The sequence below is a fragment of the Glycine soja genome, chromosome 6 (assembly GCF_004193775.1).
Source record: "Glycine soja cultivar W05 chromosome 6, ASM419377v2, whole genome shotgun sequence".
In the NCBI taxonomy this organism is placed as follows: domain Eukaryota; kingdom Viridiplantae; phylum Streptophyta; class Magnoliopsida; order Fabales; family Fabaceae; genus Glycine; species Glycine soja.
The window spans coordinates 46,300,158-46,323,445 of NC_041007.1; the positions used below are offsets into that span (position 1 = coordinate 46,300,158).

Here is a 23,288-nt window from a genome sequence, read left to right on the forward strand (position 1 = left end):
ATAAACTGATCATCGGCATCTAGTCATTTGCCTTATCTTAGTAACATAATGCATCATTAGTGACATGGAATTGGGCATGCTGATTGCCGTAGGTAATAACCATAAGATTAGGATCCATTCATTAAATTATTAGCTGCTATTTTTCGATGCTCAATCCCACGAATCCACCCAAAAATGCAGCCCAACTTATTCTAAATAATTATGCTTTATTTAAAAAAAAGTGACGACTAATGAAATATATTTCTTAGAGGAGATAACATTTTTGCTTGCAGATTCCATTTCAATTTTGGGGTCACGGGGTATCGATATTCAATAGCACCAATTTGCTCTCGTCTTAATCAAGAGTATGTCATGCCATTAAGCATTAAGGTCACGATCAGGAAAATCTCACAAACTGATCTAGGTCTTACAGAATCACCTACCTACCGTATTAACTCACTTTTTTTTTTTTTTTATAGTAGCATTTAAAAAGGAAAAAAAAACACAGTGCACAATTCAACTCTTGAATGTCAAACAAACTTTCCCATTAAAATTGACTTGTGCTTGCACCAATCTGGTCCTGTCACAGCACCACCATCTCATGCAACCCTGAACAGTGGACCAAAACCTCCCATTTTCCCAAAATTAATATATATACCAAGGAGAGACAATAGGGGTGAAGAGAGAGAGAGAGAGAAGGCACCAACAACACTAATAAAGAGAGCAACAACTAGCAAAGCAAAGCTGCTAGAAAAAGAAAAGTAGCATAGTTGTTGAAGAACTGAATCAACTCCATAGTATTCATTTGAAGAAAGTTGAAAAACACTTTCTTCTCTGCAGCTTTACCTTTATCACTTTGCCTCCCCTCAACATGTTTTTTCTTGCCTTTTAAGCCCCCACCAAGTAGTTCCTTCATTTCCACCAACACCATGGAGTTTGACCTTGAGAACCCATTTGAAAATCTTCACTCTGATGCTGTCTCTTACCTCTTCCTCATTGAATCTGACCACACCCCATCACAGAATCACTCTCAAACTCTTAAAGCCAGAGATCTTGACATCTCTGTCAGAAGAGAACTCATTTCCTTAATCTCACAGGTATGTGCCAAAAACGTTTATTATAATGTCTGATAAAAAAAATGTTTTTTTTTTCTTTCTCTTAAACATAGTAATCTCAGTGTGCATTGGTTGGTTTTGTTCAGTTGTCCTGTGCTCTGGATCCGGTTTTGTCTTACCTTGCTATCAACTATCTGGACCGGTTCCTAGCCAACCAAGGGATTTTGGTAAAGATTCCAAATGTGCTAGCTTTTTTAGATTGTTTGTTTATTTTCTTCATTGATCTTCAATTATATTGATTCATATTCTTTTTTTTTAAGATTAACAAATATAGAGTAGTATCTATATCTATTGGATTCTCCTATCATAAGATATGACTCAAATTTGGTTTATGTAAATGTATCAGCAACCAAAGCCATGGGCTCTTAGGCTCATTGCTGTCTCTTGCATTTCTCTTGCAGTGAAGATGATGAGAACTGAATACCCTTTCACTGATGTCCAGGTGACTTATGCATTAAAGTGATGTTTTGATAACATAAGACGGTTTGGTAAGGAAAAAAATGGTAATTTGATATGTATTCATTGAAGGTGATTTTGTTTTATTAGGCCCTTTTGAATCAAAGTGATGGTGGGATCATCTTTGAGACACAAACAATACAAAGAATGGAAGCACTAATCTTGGGGGCATTACAATGGAGAATGAGATCGATCACCCCATTCTCTTTCGTAGCTTTCTTCATTGCCTTGGTGGGGCTCAAAGACTTGCCAATGGGACAGGTTCTGAAAAACCGTGCCTCTGAAATCATATTCAAGTCACAAAGAGGTATTAATTAAATATGGCACGAGGAATGGTTTTTGCACACCTTATTTCTCTAAATATTTAATTAATGCTCATCATTTCCTTTTATCTCTTTAATCCCATCCCTTTATTTCACTCGTATCACTGATTGCATCCAACACTTTTGTTTCTCCTCTTATCTTTCTCTTGATGGGTAACTAAGATTTTGAGGTGTACAAAAAATCAAGCTGCATAATGATAGTATATGTTACTCCTTTTATAAGAAAAAAAACTCAATTTATTTTTTTCAAATATAAGTAAAATTTAATTATTTTTGTTTTATTTAATGAGCGTATTTGAAATATCTTTAATTCAATAGAGGATTTGTGTTTAATATTAAATTTTAATAAAGGAAAATTTAGGAAAATTATTTACTTTTTAATTGAAAGTAACACTAATAAATTAACTTTCTTAATATCTGTTGATTTTATTCCTCAAAAAAAGATCTGAGTGAGTATGATTTAATTTAATTTAATGAATATTTTCTTTTTTATGCAGAGATAAGGCTTTGGGGATTCAAGCCATCTATAATTGCTGCATCTGCCCTTCTGTGTGCTTCTCATGAGTTGTTCCCTTTCCAATATCCGTCCTTCTTAAAAGCAATATCCGATTCTTCATATGTAAATAAAGTACACATTCTTTCTTTTATTATTGTTATTATTATTTTGAAGGGGTAAGTGTGAAAGTATATTTTGAGAATTGAATGAATTTATTAGATGGTACGAAAAAATTTACTGCAGGAAAGCGTGGAGCAGTGCTACAAAGTGATACAAGACATAGCCATAGAGGAAGAGTACTCTTCTGCGTTGAATGGGGTTTCAAGCTCAGACACACCGATTAATGTGTTGGACCATCACTTTCTGAGTTCAGAAAGTCAAAAAACCAACGGAATCACCGTTGCGAATACTATTGCTGTTTCTTCTCCTCTGAGGGACCTCAAAAGAAGGAAAATCACTGGCTGTGGATGTGGTGGAAACAATCCAACGATCCACAATTCCCGAATTCAATTCAGCCATGCCAAAGAGAGTGAAAAGTAAAAAAAAATAAAACAAACATTTACGATTTTTTACTTTTACCCCCCCTCTGGTCCATCAGAAAGCACAACTACTACTATGTCATTAGTCATAATGTCATATCCATCAAAAAAAGAAAAAAAAATGGGAAAATTCGAAAATTTAAAGTCAGAAAGAAAGTGTGATGGGACGAGATTGAGAAATGTTGATGTTGATGTTGGTGGATATAAAATCACTGTAACATGATCTTTGGTACGACTTTCTCTTTAAAAGGGGCACGCCAAAGGAACCTGATATTATAAGTCGCGGGAATTTTTGTTTTTCTTAAACACTAAACAAAAAGACAAAACATGGCTTTGAATTCTAGTGTTGAATTTTTGCGTGTCTATTATATACTATGTTTTGTGGTTTATAAGTGGGGTTGTGTCGCTTAGCCTCTGGCAAGGAATTAATAATTGTGACACTGTAACAGTGTAGGAACAGCTTTCTTGGAAAATTAAAATTTAGTAAGCACAATGTGCATTATTTGTTTATTTATTTAATTTATGTGTGTTCCTTCTCTCTCAAGGGAGATAGGGTCTGCGCAAAATCTCGCTGCATGAGCGCATGCATGTACTTTTGTTAACCTTAGAAGGAAAGGAGTCTTTTGTCTCTCGGATTCGCTGTGAACATAATTGTGGCAAAAACGGTTCATCAATTAATTAATTGGACAGCTAAGATTGGTGTCTTTGTCCTTTCCTCTTTGTTTTCATGCTTACTCCTTCAGTGTGTTCTTTTTGTTTTCTTTTAACTCTTGTTGATTTCTAAATTCACTAGTTACTGCATGATGCCTTACTTCTTTTTGTGTTCTTTGTTTTTGGTTCTTGCTTTTGTAATTCACTAGTTACTGCATTGATGGTTACTTCAATTTCGTGTTCTTTCCTTTTGGCTTTTTCTCTTTAATTCACCACCATTACTATTAGGACATGAGCATTTTACTAGTTTATCTTATTTTGATTTTTTTATTCCTAACAATAATGATTATGGTATTTTACTTTAAAAATTAATTTGATTTTGTATCACATTAATTTTTCTATATTTTAAATATAAAGACAAAAAATCCCCACACGACATGGATATTAATTATATAATCTTTGTGAATATAAATAGATTTTTTTCCATACTGCCACAATGTTCAATTTTATCTTACCAAATAAAATATAAACATATATATGGTCTAATATTTATTTTTTTAAAAATAATTATATGCACAAATTTTTGAAACATGCATGAAGACAAACGTACCTCATGCTAATGTAAGTGTAGTTGAGCAGCTTTATTTTATATAAAAGAAGGGTTAAAATGATTTAATTAGTGACATGTCGATTAGTTTGAATAAAATTGAGTTTGATCTCCTTTAATAAAGTTCTTGAATTCAAGTCTTATGAATAAAAAAATATTATTTAAAGAAGAGATTTCATGGAAATAGTTAGTGAGGTTTTCAAAAGGAGACTAGCCAATAACAAAATTGGTATATACTTTGCACAAATCATGATGACAGAAAAATGATTTAATTAATTTAATTTGTGAAAATTTAAAACAGAAAATAAAAAGGAGTCTTAATAAAGGAAACTAATACACAGGGACTTAGCTGAAATGATTTACGGCCTATTTGAGGACTTATTAGTATTATTCTGATTTATAATAATAAGAATAATAATAATAATAATAATAATAAAGATGAGACATATCTTGAAACGCAGTATTACATAAAAAAAATGCACAATGTTATATGTATTATATAATGAATATGAGGTCTAAAATTAGAATTTGAAGAATAATAAAGATCTTTTAAAAAAAACAATAAAAATAAGATGAAAAATAAAATTTTAAATAAAATTTAAAGATAACTAATGATATGATAAAAATAAAACTAACAAATATGCGGTATAACATAATTATTCATTTTCTAACATAAAAAATATCTTTCTAGTGTAGGTATATATTATTTCGGAAAAAAAAATTTCAGAAAAAAAGGGTGTCCAAGGGATGCATCTCTTTAAGAAAAATATGGAATAATGGACTATTAAAATATTAATTGTACTTTAAAAAAAAATGAAGGATGTAAATAGCAGTGAAAAAAAAAAACTCATAGGTCGAGCAAGTAAAATAAAAGATGCACGCTGACAAAGTCTTAACTGTCAAAGTAAAAATTTCCTACCTATTAACTTTATTAGGTACCACCCATACAAAAGTTGATACCAGCTTGTAATTTATTTTCAATACGATATCAAATTCCTAATATGAAAACGCTGTTTGTTGAAATGTGTTCATTTCACACCTGAAAAATTTATGAACGAAAGGGATTTAATTGGGTGATAGTGTTGAGGACTTTCTCAAAGACTACGATAGTACATATAATAGTCAAGAGTTTGGCATATATTAATTATATTATATGCCCCACAGACTTTTGATCCACTTGGTCAAAAACTTGTTCAACATGGAATTATCTCAAATTAAACTTGTTCATATTATGGGTTGGTAGTTTAGTTTCCCCATAACGTGTAGAAATGCTTGGCTTCAGGTACAATTTTTTTATACATGGAGATGTAAACAATAATTTGCGTATGTAAATTTGTATAGTTGTCAACTATCTTTTGAATTATGATGGTAGTACTTTTGATATAAAGATAAATAAATTAATATAGACGCGGAAGGAGAAGTTGGAATTGGGGTTAAAAAAAGTGAATAAAAATTAGAAAGATTATTGCTTGGATAAACAAGAGCATGAGCACCGATCTTATTATTAGGGCTGTCCTAAGAAAAACTATAATTACACTGTCATGGCTCACCACTTCACCTAACATCAAGTGAGAGAAAGGACATATCAGCTGGATGTATTCAAATTTGATTTACCACTCAGTTTATCGACGAGAAAGAAATAATATTATGAGATTTGAGAGAAACTGAATAGAAATAAGGCTATTTCTTTTTAATAGAAGGAAAGAAGAAAAAATAAGTTAAAAATAAAAATACTATTTTATTCTTATATACAAGGTTTATCTGCCATGTTTCATGAAAGAATCCAACAACATGAAAAAAATTAATACAATATGAACAAAAAAATTGATTATCGTCACCAATTTAATCGATTATCACTTGTAGACAATAGATTAATTGCCTAGCCCAGGAAAGAATGATGCATAACCTATCAATAAACATAACCAATTATCAATTGCCACAGTTGCAACTGTAACTGCAATGATTACTATTTCACGTCACTGGAGGATATTTTTTTCATGAGAGACCCATTTGCCTTTTATTTCTCTTCTCATAATTTTATCTTATTGAAGCAACGCCAATTTTTAATATCTTTCCTATTTTTATCCTTTCATTTCAATTCCTCACCTACACCAACTCTATCGAACATACTGAAAAATAAATGTTCTAGTTTGCAGTTAATTTTTCACATCTTTAACTATGAAAAATCATTGCGTATTCCCAACATGTTTCATAAGAAATAACACTAGGGTCTGTTATGCCGACATGTTTCATAAGAAATAACACTAGGGTCTGTTATGCCGACATGACAACATTTGAAATCAGAAGCCACAACAATATCCATTCGCACCTAACCAATTCACTAATTCACCCATCTAAAAGTTCAAAACTCAAAACTGATTAAAGAGCCGAAACCAACTTGCGGGCCTTGTTCATAATTATTTCTGCATGTAGTGGACACTCCTGCCACGGTACAACGTAACTAATCCATTATTAAAGATAAAAATAAATATAGTACACAGTAGAATCTGACTTTAAAGTACACCCCATTTTGCAACAAGCCCTAACTTGTTTATATACAGCCTGGACAAATGAATTTGTGTCATAGACCAACCAACATTGCAGGCAGTGACTCAATTGAGGAAGACCACCGTCGTCAAAATAAAGGTTCAGGTCCATATGGGGCAATCAATTGTGAAATTTGTGGTCATGAAGAGTAAAAAATGGGAAGAAATCCCATCGCCAGCTGAGAGGCACAGATACAAAATTAATAGTAGGCACTGACAATGTGAGAGAACCTTGCAGAATTGCAGGAATAGTTTCGTGAAGCAGCAGTATATATATAATATAATTCTTTTTTTATGAATGAAGTACATAATATAATTGGTTCTAGACAAGTTGTGTATACTGCTAATTGCTGTTACAAAATAATTAACGTAACATTGCTTTAAATATCAAACAATTAGACTAAACAAGAAATTATATAACCAACAAGTGAGCTAAGATGTCTTGAGCAATTCGTGATAATCACTAAATATAAGTTATTTTGATAATAAAAATATATTAAAAATATCTTTAAAAATATTTATTTAACAATTATCTTTGGTTTAAATATTAAAATGTGATATTTTTTTTATTTATATCTTGTAGATATGAAAATGAGAGATTAAAAGAGAAAAAGATCGAAAAAATAACTATTTATCAAGGTAAAAGTGTTTTCTATTCTATTATCTTTTCTGTTTTTATCTTGCATTATTCATCTTTATATCCTCTTAGGGGTGAGACGCGGGAGATGGTAGCTTCTAAATAAGATTTAAAGAAGGTATGCATGCATTGATTTGGTTTTAGGGATTAGACGCTCGAAAAATGGTAATTTCTAATAGAACAAAAAAAAGGATTTCATAACAAAATCATTGCTAAGGATAGAATGATAATTTCATGTCCATGCATTCTCCCAAACATCTAGAATTCATAATTCATGCAAAGAAATTTGGAAGATAGATAAATAAAATAGGCTTGTCTCAGGGACAAGTAATTGAACAGATGTGGGTAGAATATATTCAACTAAATTGATAAAGAAAAATCATAAATTCATACTTAGACAAATAAGACAGGCCAGGTCCCAACCTTATCAAATTTTGATTTTATTTTATTTTTATCTTTCTTTACTTATCTTATCTTTTATCTTTTATTTTCTTTTATCTTTATCATATCTTAATTTAAATATTTTATCTTTAAATTTTTTATCCTTTCTTTTAAATCTTTATCTTATCTAATATATTTCTTTATCTTTATTTTAAATTCTTTATCTATTGTTTTTAACTTGGGTTTGCATTAATCATTAATCTAAGTACAAACTAAATCCTCGTGGATTTGACACTCAGACTTTTGAGTACTTTACTACTTATGGCAAATTTGATACACTTATCAACGAGTTAACAATTCGTCAAGGTTTGAATTAATATCGACTCTTGTAGAGGAGAAAAATCTGATTGAGAGAAAACAACTCGGTTGAGTGCAAGAACAAAATTATGTATTGATTGTATATTAAAATTTACAGTTAAAATAATAAACCGCCCCCTCTAGTATCAACATCCATCCATTTATGAGTGGAAGATATTCTATTTTTGTGAATTTATAATTTTTGTCCCCTCTAACAATTTTTGCTACTTGAGTGTTTTCAGATTCTCTGAAACAGATTAGTATCAATGAATGAATGATTGAGAATACTCCTTACAATCACATGCTTAATAAAAAAAACAATGAATTATATAATTATTTAAAATTAAATAATGATATATGAGTTGATTGACTTTAGTTTACAATTTCACCAAATTGCACATAGATTGTGTATGTGTGCACAATTGACGATGAAAGTTGTGTATACATGCAGATGCAGGGGCAATTAAAGTCGTGGAACCCCCCAGTTCAGGCCAAAGTCACATGAATTGCGATGCAGAGAGTAGTATGAAAGAGAATTCTCAATTAATTGGCACAATTGGCATTGTTACTGTATTAGTATACTAAAGTGGTCACAATGATAAGCCTCCAAAATTTCATAAATGCAAGATAGGGTTGTCACCATTGGTGGCTGTGAGTTAGTAATTTGCAACTACGCGCTTCGTACGTTGTCTAAATATTGCGGGGTTGCGTGCTGTCTCTGCTGGTCTCAACTCTAAATCAGCCTTCCGCATTCAATATTTTTTTCCGTTAAAAACTAGGAATCTCCACACGCAGTTTCTCTGCTCTCTATAATGATTAAACAATACTGTAGTCTATTGCTACAAGATTTTGAATATAACAAATGAGAATATGTATGGATAAGGCTTCAAACTCATTAAAGATCTTCATCGTGCTGTGCTGGAATCCTCCAACACTTAGGATCCAATTGCTGATATGGGAATTGTTTTATTAAATATACGCAAATTATTGAAATAAAATTTCAATTTTGATTAGGAAATAACAGCAAAAATACTTATAGTAATGCACCTAACTGACCTAAGTTTTGTCCTTATATAAAAGGAATATGTAACCGAGTTATAAATATTTGATAGAAATCAACTTCTAATGGTTGTCTCTAACAAACTTCATTTTGAGTGCAAACAACACTTGGCTAGAATTTTAGAAGAATCATAGGACATAGATGGGAGTTGTGACTTTCAAAGACTAAGTCTTTTTATAGGTTAGATAGGCTCATTTGCACTCGGCAGAATTTGGAAAGTGTCGAGGTCTTTAATGGGCTTTATAGAAAATTGGGTTGGTTCAAAATAGAACTTTAATATCTTGTATTGTTTATTTTTGATAAAAAAAGTTTAGATGAATTAAGTTTTTGAGGATTCACTCTAAATAGACTATAAGCTTAATAAAAACTTACAAAAGATACTTAGGTATTACTTATCAATAATCTTCTCATGTCAACAATGAGAATTTAATTTATATTCTTGTGAAATATAAATATATTTTTTATCAACTGAATCAATCTTTATTAGTAACTTTAATATCTAGTGTGTGACTTCCAAATAGAACTTAAAGTGTGCATGACAACAAAAGCAAGGCAGTTGCCTCCTGCACCAATCAGTAATGTTTTTACCATCCAAATTTGTCAATCCGAAATTCAAAAGGTATTACTGATTCGGAATGTAGTTTTACATTGCAGATCGGCCAATCTAGAAGGCAAATAAAGGAATAGAAAGTATTTTTAAGGTGTAGGAAGCATCTGCCCAAAAGCAATTTGAATATTGGTCATATATCGGTGTTGCTATTCACATCCCCTCATTGCTATTTAAATCCCCCAAGAGTTGGTATTTTTGTAGAATGTCCTCACAACAAAAGAGTTTCCGTTGTATATAAACATTTATCTACAGAAAGAAAGTTTTATTGCGTAGATGAATGTCTATACACAACCAGAACTTGTTTCATTGTGTATAGATAACCAATTACACAATGAAAACAAGCAATTGTTATGTATATGATGGACATACACAATGGGAACAAGTTTGTGCTATATAATTGAGAAAAAAAAATATTTTGTTAATTTGACATTTATTTTGTTTTTAAAGGAGTTGAACTAAAATAATTTCCTAAACTACTTTTAAGAAATGACTTGATAAATATATAGATGAATATGAAAATATTGAATAAAACACACTAAAAACATCATATACATGATACAACGTTCAATAACAAAATACAAAAATAAAATGCAATATATATATATATATATATATATATATATATAATTTAATATATCAAAACATAAATCAACGTTATGGGCCACACAATCAGGCATCAACTATTGGAATACAAGTGTGAGCTGAAGTTTCACATCGAGTAGAAGTGAAAAAGTTGAACATCATATAAATAAGGAGAAGACTCATAAACCCGAGCCTTAGAGTTTTGAGTTAAAGTATGGTGTCAAGTTTCCTTATGTGGTTATTCATTACTCATTGGTATAAATCTTTCCAGAAATACTTAATGTAGTTGTAAGCATTTATTTCCAATTAATAATAACAAACTTTCCTCGCAAAAACCATAAGTAAGGTGGGAAATTGCAGGTTCAAGAGCACAGATCATAATGAGAACATTGTATTTGTACATTTCTTCAAATTCTATCATAGCAATGGATGTGAACTGCACAAGTAAAGAATTACAAAAATGAATAATTTTTTATGATATGATATATCAACTATCTGAATTTTCCACGATTCCCATCCTCAATGTCCTCCTTGGAAGAGCAGAAACTCAACTTTGTTGGTGGTGGGCAAGAGTGAAGGTAGTAGCAACAGAATTGTTGAAGAGGTTTGTGATGTCAGCAAGAGGCACCCTCTTGGGCTTTTGCATGTTGTGCTTATTGTTCTTGAAAGATGTGGGCATGTGAAGAATTGAGACCTTGTTGGTGTTATATGTTGGAGGGACACTCTCCTTGTTATCTTGGTCGGATATAATAATGGCAGTGTCACTCTTCCATTTGTAATGATTTTGAGTGACACAAAAATGTTGTTGGTTTAAGAATAGTGATATAGAAGAGGTGGGGTGATGGGTCGTGTGTTGTGTGGTGCTAATATATATTCATTTTTTAATGCTACAAAGAGGGAGGAATTGAAAATTTTGAGAGTTCTAAATCTGAATTTGTTGATGGCAGTTCTTGTTAATTTGTGAATGGAACGTAGAGGCAAAACTGAAACTTCATGGCGCGAAGTGCATGGAAAATTCCAAAGTTTAGATTAAGCTTCTTTTTTTCTTTGGTTCAGAAAATTTAGTTTAAGTTAATGATGGCCCAAGCCCATAACCAAAACTGCGCCTCGGGTGCTCATCTTTCTTTTAAAAATATTATTCCGGTGTTCTTTTCCCATATTTTTACCCTTTTGCTGACTCTTTATTGGACCAATTTTCAAATCGGAGTAAATAAAACTATTTAGGTATTACAGAAAAAACTGCCCATAAAACTTCTGCCTCATGATTCAATAGGCTAAAAATTATAACGAAATTATGGTTAAGTGCTTAACTAATTAATTTTTTAAGTAAAAGCTTAATCGATTCTTAATCCGACAAGTTGAACCAGTACTCAGTAGGTTCGATTTTGTTCTTAAAACATTATATATATATATATATATATATATATATATATATATATATATATATATATATATATATATATTACTTTGAGTTGGCTAATTAATAGTGAAGAGAGGTAAAATCCACACAATCTCTCAATTATTTATAATATAAAAAGGCATTTTTACTAATTTTAATATGATAATGTATTTCTAATTTCGTTATTTATATATTTTTTTAATTTTTCTATTTTTATAAATAGATATTAAAGTGCATTAACTTTTAATAAATTACACAACATACATACTTTATTGAGTATAAAAATATAAACAAAAGCGAGTAAAAACATACATATTGATATACCTATTGCTACTTAAGTTCTAATTTTAATCTATTTATAAATTATTCTGGTTTTATTATCCAATTCTGATAAATTTAATGAAAATAATATTAATTTAATTTAACCTACATTAGTTTTATTGGTTTTTATGTTTTATTTATGTCCCTAATATTAGTATAAGGTGAATCAATTGATATAAGATTATTCTAATCTAATTAATAAGCATCATAAAATTTGAGTCCTGACTAAGATTATCTCCTATAAAATATACTTGTAATTTGTAAAATAAAAAAATAGAGTCACAAAAAATGGGTTGAATTATGATATTTGACTGCTTTAACCTAACCTAGCTATACAACTAAAACTTCTAAACATTGTTTTGTTGAGTGTCACGCTGCTTTCTTTTAAAAGCATCATGTCATATAGATAAGCATACAAACAAAAACAGTCATTAGCCTTCCCTAAATAGCTTAAAATTAGAACTTAAGCATGCAATGTTTTACGCATTTTAGACAATTGAGAAATAATGCGTCTACCAATTAATCATAGCTCCAACCACCCATGACTCTAATAATCCCTCGTGTATATATAGAACTCATGCGCTAAGTGAACACACACAAACCTCCCACACACCCAAGAAAATACAAAGGGTGGCGTGGGGATGGGATCATTTTCTAATTCAAAACTTTAAATTTCCTTGAAGGAGAAAAACCTGGGCCACTAATATTGAATTGTATTTTTACTTTCTATGGACTAACGGGAATATAAAGTGAATAATATAGAAATTTTGGATGGGGATAGAAAGAACATGGACTTGAATTGGATAAAGCAAATGCAAAGTTGTGTGTGGACCTTACCGTTCATTGCCTTTTACCAAAAATTCCAAGAGGATGATATTGCGTTTGATTTATCCCAATATTAAATCGTTTAAATTAATGCATTAATTGGTTTTACGAAACTGCTTTGAAAGTTGTGGTTAATCACATGTCTTTACTTTCACACACACACCATATGAAAGTGTCTGTCCAACTTCTTCCTTCCCGGAAGGGGTTAAAATAAAGGCAAAGGGAAGGTGGTTAACGGGTCAGTAGAGACTAGGGAAGTTTTCGGTCAGGTCCCTGGTTTCATATTTTGATTTTTTTTTTATGGATGAATTTCAGTAATTAGTATGTTAATTTTTATTAATGAAAGAATTTAAATTCATGACTTTTTCTTCTTTCCTTCTCAATCATCAAATTAATTTTATAACTCTTTTATTTTTTTATCCTTATATTGATGGGAGAAAATGACCAAGGATTATCTTTCGAATATCATAAATAACATATATGGTGTTTGAGGTGAAAAATTTCACTAAACTTGTATTTATTTGATAGTGGAAGAAGAAATAAAGAGAAAAGAAATAAGTAGATGAAGAAAGAAAAAATACACACACATGCACACTATATTTCCACAGATTTCTCTTCCACTCTTCTATTTTCCATGAAATCAAAACAAGGGGTTATAACAATATATTGTATGTATGTCTCTAGGCCTATGAGCAACTTTATTTAATTTTTATTTTCACCTTTTTTTTTATTTTTTAATTCAAATGTTGTCTCCATCCTCCTGGTTCTACAAAAATATTAAATAATAATTTTTAACAGCTGAATTTCTTTAAATAACCATTTTTTAATTTTAAAAAAAATATTAGTCCAAATAGTATATTCCAAAATTATTATGCTAAACTTAAAAAGAGTAGGATATTTCTTAGGCGCTCAAACAAAAATATGCTAACTATATATAAAAATATATGACTTGAATTATTTTTTCCCCCCCCCACATATTTAGTAGTTTATCATGGATTTTACATATATAAAATAACTTGAAAGTTTTAGAAGTGATTGAAAAGTTTAATAAAAATTTAATAATTTTTAAGGAAATGATAGTATTATGTAACTATGGTTCTAAGAAAGAAAAAAATGCAAATCCAATTCAGCTCAGTCTTAAAAAATAAACATATTTAATTGAAATCACTTGCACCGAAGGAATAACATATATAAAAATTACGTTTAAGTACATCCTTACTAATATTTGTGAATATTTATAAAAAATAAACACAAAATTTTAACACCGACAAAATAAAAGATTCAACAAGAGATGTCCATTCCATGCTACCATTTATTTGCACACATCATTTTACGTATGCACAGTATTGACAATGTGATTCTAACTTATTTCATTTCTTTTACACCGTTAAAGTGAGGTGATATATATTTTTGTCTATATGGACAAAAAGCACTGTCCAATAAATAATAATGTCAATGAGTTTCTGTAAAAAAAAAGAAAATAATGTCAATGAATCCATATTATTTGTCTTTTAACAAAAAAATAATGACACGTGGGTTCCAACTTGCAGGATATTGAATTTTTGGATTATAATTTTTATTATTTTTCTCTTTACATATAAAAGCATTGATACCTGAATTTAAAATTTTAAATAAATGATATAAACTAATTTGATTAATCCTTATATATATATATATATATATATATATATATATATATATATAAAATTGATAATTTACAGTCTATTTAAAAGGTGAAAAATTAAAATGTTTCACTTGCATATGTTGGTGTTAGGCAGAAACTCTCTCTATCGGTCTCTCTGTGTTAGTTTCGAATCGAGGACCAGAAAGTTAAAATTTATACTTCAAACCATCAAATCTCTCGTGAAACTGACCTTCACTTGCATATGTAATATTATACAAAACTTGTTTAAAATAATAGCAGTCTAAGAACTCGAGTAAATTATGAAGAATTTGCATATTTTCATGTTAAAAAATAAATGACAATATCGTGCTTTTAAAGAATAAGATACAAAGTAAAAATGATGAAATTTACACATATAATTAATTATTTACATTTTCATTCGATTACATACCAATATGTATGGTAAGTTACATACCAATCATTATTTGTAATGGCATGATTATTAAACTCTTGATTACTTCTATCTCTTCCTTTAATGTACCTTTTAAAATTGTTACATAGAAACTAAAAGATGTAATAATTTTTCTTGATTCTAATAAAATAATCGTAAGTTTCTTATTTTACCCATTTATTTTGTAGTCCAGAAAAGTACATGTTTAAATTAGTTAAAAATTATGAGACAAATAAGTATAAAAGAGTAATTAATATGATATTGAAATTCTGATTATAGAAAAACAATACTATTCGAATTTGATATTTTGCTTTACTGACAATTTCTCAATCAATATGGACTCGGGCTAGAATTTGGATCTTTCTAGCTAGGAGATCTGGTTTGGTGGAGGGTGGGGACACTGAAATATGAATTGTTTTTGTGTTCCACCGTGGGTTCTCGTATTGTTGGTGACCCAAAAACTTTGGCCTATGAAAACTGACAAGCATTGAACATAAGTTTTGTTTTGTTCTGGTGTAATTGTTCAATGTCAAATACAAATCCAAAATAAATCGTTGATATTTGTAAGGATGTGGGAAAAGTTTGCTGGCATAATAAAGAGAAAGAATTGTAGATATGAATGAAGTGTTTAGTGCTTAGGTAGAGAAGTATTCATCATTCATCAATCATTACTCACTTTCTTTTGATATCAGGCATAGCAGTTTTTCTCCTTATTAAAATTGTGCCAATTTTTCCTGAAGAACTGTTACTCATGTAAATTGTTCTGATTTCTTTTTTTAAAGTGTTGTGATTATTTTATGTTCACTATTTATATAAAAATTAATTAAAATATATTAACAGTGTAAACTATTTTATGATATCATTTAAATACAAATTACAATATATAGTACAATTGTTAATTTTATCTTAAATCATTTTAAAAACTATATTTGAAGTTATTTTTAGTTAGTTAATACTGTAAAAATCACAGTATGTCGAAATTATATGCAATTGATTCAGTAATTTTACACTGTATCATGTCTAAAATACATCATATTCTGATTCTCTCCTTAACTTGAGTGCTTGTTCTGCAAAACAAAGTTGCTGACACAAACCTTTTCTCTTTTTCCCCCTTCATTGGGAAATTAAGAAATAACAGGGGACTACGTTCCCCAGAATTCCTCAGATTTCAATAACTTACTAGCAATAGTGCAACACTATTTGCTGTATAACTTTAGGGAAATTCTAGAGCCACTTGGTAGAACAACTGTTCACAACTACCACAGGAAAAATGGTTCTGTTCCATAGGAGGAAATGGGAAAGTAGTCTTGACTAATAGCATTTTCTGAAATAAACGGTTCAGTCCAGAAATTGCTACTAAATGCATCCAATGTTTCCCATGAAGCAACACTATGTTCTTCCCTGGAAAAGTTAAGGGTTGATGATTCTGTTGTATGACTAGAGGAGAATGAGGGGGAATTGTCTTCAGTGTAGGAAGTTTCTGAGGAAATGGACACTGAACTCTCCAGAATGTGGTGGGAATCACCACTAAGAGCCTCGTTTATTGGTCTTTCAAACTCTTTGCATTCACTGGACTCTAACTCATCATCATCAAAAGGGGTGTTCTCATTGTCCTTTAGGAACTTCTTTAGGTGGCTGTGCCAATAGTTCTTTATCTCGTTGTCCGTTCTTCCGGGGAGATTTTCAGCGATCAGAGACCATCTGTGGCAAGATTTCATACCAATTGATAAATCAATAAATTACCCTTGATGAAAAATTGTCACTCAATTGCATATGCTGAATTGTTGTCCCCCTTATTTGTCCTAGAAACTATTGATCAATCCAACAAAACTACATGACCAAATTCAATGATCGTTTAATTAATATCCCTTATCCTAAGATTTTGAACATAGATTTAAAAAATGGCTCAGTGCTGTAATTTCGGCCACAACATAAAGACTTGTGGGCTCACTGTGATCACAATTGGCCATATCAATCACATTTATCTACAATTTCCCACAATGTAAAGAATTGTAATGAACACTAACTGTGACTGTGACTGTGACTGCAGTTTAAAACCTTGATTTTGAAGATTAAGGAGAAGTAACAAAACACATACTTATTTCCATGCTTTTTATGCAAATCCGTGATTATTTGCTCTTCCTTCTGGGTATAGTTCCCTCGTTTTAGATTTGGCCTAAGGTAATTCATCCAACGAAGCCTGCAACTCTTTCCACATCTTTGCAACCCTGTTACAGAGAGAACAGTAATCAAAACAAAATTAAATATCATGAACCATTATTAAATCCAAATTGACAATTTTCTGATCCCATGGTTGATTGAAATTTGAAACCAATAACTATAGTTACAAATTTCATTATTTTAATACATACCTGCAAACTTTGGTAGTTGACGCCAATTGGGATGGCCATACCTCTCAACATAAGCTATAAGCCTCTTATCCTCTTCCACACTCCATGCACCTTTCTTGATTCCATTCTTATCAAAATAAGGAGCCCTTACCATGGTTGGTGTTGAAAGAATATCTTTCTCTGACACAGAAGTTAACTTGACAAATCAGCTCAAAGCAAAAGAAAATATAGGCTTCCTTGGTTCTAATACAAGGACCTGAAACGCGTATCATGTGTTCCGACATCTCCAATCATGACTCCACACTTATATAATAGAAAGATGGACCCACTGGTATTTTCTTATAAGACTGCTTGTAAATACAGTTATGTATCCTTTCACATGAGAAAGAGGACAATGGCCAAGTGTCCACAACTTCATTTGCGTTGGAGCAATATTTTATGGTATCTTTGTACCAAAGAAGGAAAAAGATGTCCAACATCTTTTGAAAGATTTTTTATAAGGAGAATGGAATGATCCATCGTTCATCAATTGGTATGAAATTATTTTAATTTAATCAGCAATTTTAAATGTAGGATGATCGATTTTTAGCATAAGATACTAATGATGTCTTAACTAACATAATAATAATAATGAGAACCGAAGGGAAATGAGGGATTTTTCCTTATTACTCTCCCATCTCTCTGAACGTTCAAATCTTTTTGCAAAAGAAAAATAAAATTATTTTATATACATTAAGAAAAAAATGGAATTTAATATATATTCTTGATATTTTAACTACTAGTCATAACCAAGAAAATTCTCTTTGTTTTCCTGTTTAAATTTTTTGAGAAAGGGCTCTAACTTACATAATTCTTTAGAGTAATCCTACTCGCAACAAAGGAAGACATTAATTACTTTTAACACAACTAAGTATTCAAATGGGATTGATTGAGTAGAGAAAAATATGATCTTGTATTTTTGACAAATGACAGGTTTGAGTCTTCATTTATCAATTTAGGATGGTGTCTCTTGGTGTTCTTTGAACTTTAGAAGTTTTTTTTACTCATTAAATAAATTATTTTCATTCATGTGAATATAATGAGGTCTTACATGCTAATCCTTTGGATTTAGGGGTATAATATGTTTAATTATTCTAAAGTAATATCTCATGTTAAAATAGTGTAAATTAAAAAAAATTAACAAAAAGAATTTAAGTTTTCTTTACTCAAATTAATACGTGTTATAAATGTTTAAAAGAGTTGCATTCATTACAAAAAATGTCAAGCTTACAAATTTAAAAGGGACCCTAATCAAATAAAATTCTTTTGTAAACAAAATTAACGTATAATGCATAAATTTACTTGCACATAAATTAACACGAATAGAAAGTTATACTATAGTAATAAAAAACAGTAAAGAAACAATAAACAACAGGAATAAACAAGAGTAAAAAATAAAGAACAAACCAGAAAAAAATGAATGCCATTAGTCTACTTTGTACAATATTTAATTTGATATTCCGTCAAATATGTTTCTAACCTTTCCAAGAAGGGATGTAAAACCAATACTTTTATATAATAAATACATATGTAGGACATGGCGCGCTTGCTTGGCGCAAATATAAAGTGAAATCATAGTGTATGGGGCCTATTTGGTATTTGCATCTTTTATGCACTATGGGACCTATTTGCGAATGTCATGATTCATGGAAAGTGCTGGGAGTATTAAAATAATTGAGATTAATGTAACTTTAAACTAGAATATAATATCTCAGCGTTTATATGTTTTTTTATATAAAAAACAAATGAAGAAATATTTCTCTGGATTTCACTGTTAATTAACCTATTTCTCTTAGTATTTTGATTGGATCCTTTACTATTTCAATTCGTGAATAATACAGATTGATATATATTGGCTGTGTAAAAAACTTGCATAACTAAATTGTCTACAGACTAATATTTTATCACATATTAACTGTTACTTTTATTTTAGTTAATAAAAATTAAGATATTAACAGAGATATATATTACTATATAAAAAAATTATACTAATAATAAATAATAAGTAAACAAAAATATTCTTTTGATACATCCATATAAAAAATAAGAAAGATAAAGAGAGAAAGTGATATATATATATATATATATATATATATATATAATAACTGATGTGATAAAAAAAATAATGAAAAAAAAGGTGATGAAAGCCAAAATCCAGAATCATTGCATGCCCAAACGAATAGGGAGGACGGATAGAATTGAACCTCTTAAACATATATTCAAGAAATGACTTGCCTAGTGACCTTTTTTGGCTTTGCATAAGATAGTTCTATATAAATATATAGTTGTTAATAAATAAAAACATATTATTCAATGTTTAAAAAATATTTTTATATAATGCTGTTATTTTAAAATCTAAATGTCTTAAAATAGTATTTGCATAAAAGTCTTTTCTTCTCATTGTTGCAAACATGAAGAAATGTTTATTGTTCTCTCTCAAATAAGATATCATTTTCTTAAAATGTTTGAAAGAGTTTATTTAAACCTTTCAAAGTAGTAATTTATAATTTTTTAAAATTTATTTCAATAAATTTTGTGAAGAAACTTAGTGTCATGTTTTTATTTTAATAAATTTATAAATAAGTTTGTGAGTAAGCCTAAAAAAAGCCCTTATTTTATAAAATAATTGGAATAAATATTTAATTAACAATTTTATTAAACCGCACTCATAATATAACAAGTGAAAGAAATCAATGTGTAGGATTGTGTTCTTTAATATTTTAAATTTCTCTTTTCTATTTATTACTATATTGACTTCTTTTTTTCATCAGTATTAATAATTTCAATGTCTCAATTCACTAATTTTGAGTTGAGCCGCACAACCCGTAAGAAAGTTTAGCTCATCATAGGTCTGAACTGGATGGGGTTAATAAAAAAATGGATTTAATTGTAATAAAAAATAGATTTAATAAAATTTATTAATTTAATATGTTATTTATTTAGTTCGACTGGTTTAGCACACAACCCATTCAGGTTTGAAGCCCTCTCAAATTGAGTTGATTTTCTGGTTGGAGTTTTTTTTTTCTTTCTTAATCCTATACTTGTTTACAATGTGAATTGAGTTTAAGTTTAGAATTCCAAAACTTGTAGTTATATTATTATGATTAATATATTACCATAATTGTGTGTTTTTTATTTTTTGTATTTCCATTTTTATTCATAAACGTTTTTTCAATATTTTTTTAAAATTTTAAGTGAATCAACTTGTATAATCCGTTGGCGTTAGTTCAGGATAGATTGTATTGGGTTGGCTATTTCTCGTAAGAGACCAAGTAAAACAGGATTTACTAATAACTTTTTGACCAATTGAAAGTGAGTCAATCAAAATAAATTAATTTGACTCATTTTAACGTACCACTCTAATTTTGAGGGTCTTCCAATGCGTTGGAGTCTATAAAGTATGAAATACACCACATGCGGTGGGGAAAGAATAATCGTTAATTTCTCAAACCAAAAAATGGAATATCAAATTTAAAAAGACAATAACAATTTATAAAAATAATAAATCAAATTATATTGATCATATATAAAACACTTTCTTCAAAAGTAAAAACAATTCCAATCAGAAATAATTATAAAATAAACAAATTAAAGTATTAACAAATTTATTTGTATTTGTTTGGGTACATATCTGATTTTTGTACCAAAAAAGGTACATATCTGAGCGAATTGACATAAAATAAATAATTATTTAATTTTATAAATTATTTAAAAATTAAAAATAATTATTTATTTAAAAATTGAACCTAATATTTGTGGAATATATATAAGTGAAAAATATATAATGAAAAAAATAAAAACTATAAAAAAAAAAGTATTTTAACAGTAGAGATTTGAATAGATCGTATGAAATCTTAAATTTTACTTTATGGCCGCCATTAGAAAAAAGTAATATTATATTATCCTATTGATTTAATTAATCGCATGATTTAGATTGATTTCATCAAGAATTTACTACGAATGATCCTCGGCTACGTTAGCACACTACGTCACAACTAATGATGTCAGCACTTTATATGCAAAACACGATAAAAATGAGCCAGCTCTTACTTTAGTTTCAAACCGCAAAAGAAGGCATTTTCTTTAATAAATTATGAATATTATTAACAGATTCTTACGTGTCTCACGCTAAGAAAAATATACCGCTGCGTTTATTTAAATATATGTCACATCAAACAACATTGAAATGAATATATTTTCAAGAATTAAATATGTTTTTCTTTATTTTTTTAATTTTCACATTTAATCACTAATATTTTTTATTTATAGCTTTAACTCCTTAATTAAAAAAATATTTCATTTATATAAGACTCAATTAAGTATTTCATTTAGATTAAGAAAAGTGATTAATTTAATTGATAATAATAAATTTTTCTTAAATTTATATATATATATATATATATATATATATATATTTTTAAATTATCCTTATCATTAATACATATTTTTTTCCTAATAATTTGTCAATGTATGAGGGACAGCTCGCTTAACGCATAAGACACGTTCAACGTGTCTTCTCGCTTAGTGTTTAACTCACGCTTAGCTCAAAAAAGGTTCATAAAGATGTCCAAAGGCGTGTTTAGTGTGAAAATCCGCGTTAAGCGCGAGGTCGCATGGAAATTAAGTTATCTTAGACTTATAAAAGGAGTAAGAAGCAAAGGAGACACATCCACTGGGACACTGACACACGCGGAGACTTAGAGCTCTTTAATGAATACATCCTACGCCTGAGTATCTCTAATAGGGGAAACCCTCTTTCTATGTACATTATCCCCTTCTCCTCCTCTATCCATCCCTCTTCTTCTATCCACATCAGTTCCTAAAGTGTAAAGTTTCTTATGACAATGAGAGGTTAAACCCCCATTGTTGGACATTTCCTTATAATGTAATCTTTCCTTATTATCTAGTTAATGCAATGTCAATTTTTATTGTTTCTTTCTTGTGCTTTATTGTTACTGTATGGCCTGATCATCCATGCATTAATTTTAGAGGTTATACATTGGGAAATGGTGATTTCTAAAGAACAGAGAGAAATGACATCTAAACAATTCATTGTTAGGGATAAAACGATTTTATTTTGTCTCTGCATACATCTTCATACTTCATGCAATTTACTATTCTATTTTTGTAAAGGGATTTGAGAGAGAATACATAAATTAGGCTCTTCATTGTGAGGAATCAGGGTTGAGTATCTTATCAGATGTGGGTGGAAATTGGGAAAGTATTAGATAGAGAAAAATCATCAATATTGCATCAAGAGTAGTTAGGTATGTTAGGCCCCAACATATTTTAAATTATGAATTTATCTTTAAGCATTAATATTTTTATCTTCTACATTTCTTATCGTTTACTTTAATCTCTTATCTCTTTGAATTTTTATCTTATCTTCTAATCTTCTATTTTAAATTTCTTATCCTTCTTATCTCTTACTTTCTTTAAATTTTACCTTTAAATTTCTTATCTCTTGCTTGTAAATTGGGTTTATATCAATCTAATAAGTACAAACAAAGTCCTTGTGGATTCGACACTCGAACTTCCAAGTACTTTACTACTTGAGACAAATTGGTATACTTACCAACGAGTTAACATATCATTACTTGAACAAGTTATATTATGATTTCACTAAACGAATGTGAACCTTTTACCCTTTTGAAATGCTTTTATTTAAATATGTTTTAAAATTTTTAATTAATTCCGCATTCTTATTCCTTTTTATTAATAATATATATGTGTGGGATAGAGGGTGACACCTTTTAAAATCAACTCTAACAATAAAATAACATAATCTCAAACACATTTCATATCATCATAAATTCATTAAGATTTCAAAATAGTTAATTTATGCAAGGAAAACAAGCATTAATCACATCTACATCAAAATTGATCATTGAACTCAAAACTAATCACTAGATTCAAAATTGATTACTAGACTCAAAATT

At 29.5% G+C, this 23,288-nt stretch overlaps 2 protein-coding genes across 3 annotated transcripts; one reads left to right on the forward strand and one right to left on the reverse strand.

Annotated features, from left to right (window-relative positions):
- Positions 1 to 606: 606 nt before the first annotated feature.
- On the forward strand, positions 607 to 3,140 carry LOC114417268 (putative cyclin-D6-1). 2 transcript variants are annotated; one of them, XM_028382409.1, is made up of 6 exons: positions 607 to 1,076; positions 1,181 to 1,261; positions 1,441 to 1,536; positions 1,641 to 1,857; positions 2,371 to 2,492; positions 2,613 to 3,140. In XM_028382409.1, the coding sequence occupies exons 1-6, from the start codon at positions 909 to 911 to the stop codon at positions 2,907 to 2,909; spliced, it is 981 nt and encodes a 326-aa protein (XP_028238210.1). In that variant the 5' UTR covers positions 607 to 908; the 3' UTR covers positions 2,910 to 3,140. The 2 variants fall into 2 exon arrangements, with proteins under 2 accessions (XP_028238210.1, XP_028238209.1); XM_028382408.1 differs by having other exon boundaries at positions 616 to 1,076; positions 2,371 to 2,501.
- Positions 3,141 to 15,931: 12,791 nt separating this feature from the next.
- LOC114417269 (transcription factor MYB14-like) lies at positions 15,932 to 17,572 on the reverse strand. Its single transcript, XM_028382410.1, has 3 exons — positions 17,332 to 17,572; positions 17,058 to 17,187; positions 15,932 to 16,660 (listed from the first exon to the last, which is right to left on the reverse strand). Exons 1-3 carry the CDS (start codon positions 17,462 to 17,464, stop codon positions 16,216 to 16,218), a joined length of 708 nt encoding a protein of 235 aa, XP_028238211.1. The 5' UTR covers positions 17,465 to 17,572; the 3' UTR covers positions 15,932 to 16,215.
- Positions 17,573 to 23,288: the final 5,716 nt, after the last annotated feature.

Excerpts from the sequence above, each read along its gene's own strand:
- LOC114417268 (XM_028382408.1), top strand. The coding sequence starts at position 909 with ATGGAGTTTGACCTTGAGAACCCATTTGAAAATCTTCACTCTGATGCT. Across the intron at positions 1,077-1,180 it reads TCATTTCCTTAATCTCACAG|TTGTCCTGTGCTCTGGATCC; the intron begins GTATGTGCCAAA and ends GGTTTTGTTCAG. Across the intron at positions 2,502-2,612 it reads ATTCTTCATATGTAAATAAA|GAAAGCGTGGAGCAGTGCTA; the intron begins GTACACATTCTT and ends AATTTACTGCAG.
- LOC114417269 (XM_028382410.1), bottom strand. The coding sequence starts at position 17,464 with ATGGTAAGGGCTCCTTATTTTGATAAGAATGGAATCAAGAAAGGTGCA. Across the intron at positions 17,188-17,331 it reads TCAACTACCAAAGTTTGCAG|GGTTGCAAAGATGTGGAAAG; the intron begins GTATGTATTAAA and ends TCTCTGTAACAG. Across the intron at positions 16,661-17,057 it reads CATAAAAAGCATGGAAATAA|ATGGTCTCTGATCGCTGAAA; the intron begins GTATGTGTTTTG and ends ATCTTGCCACAG.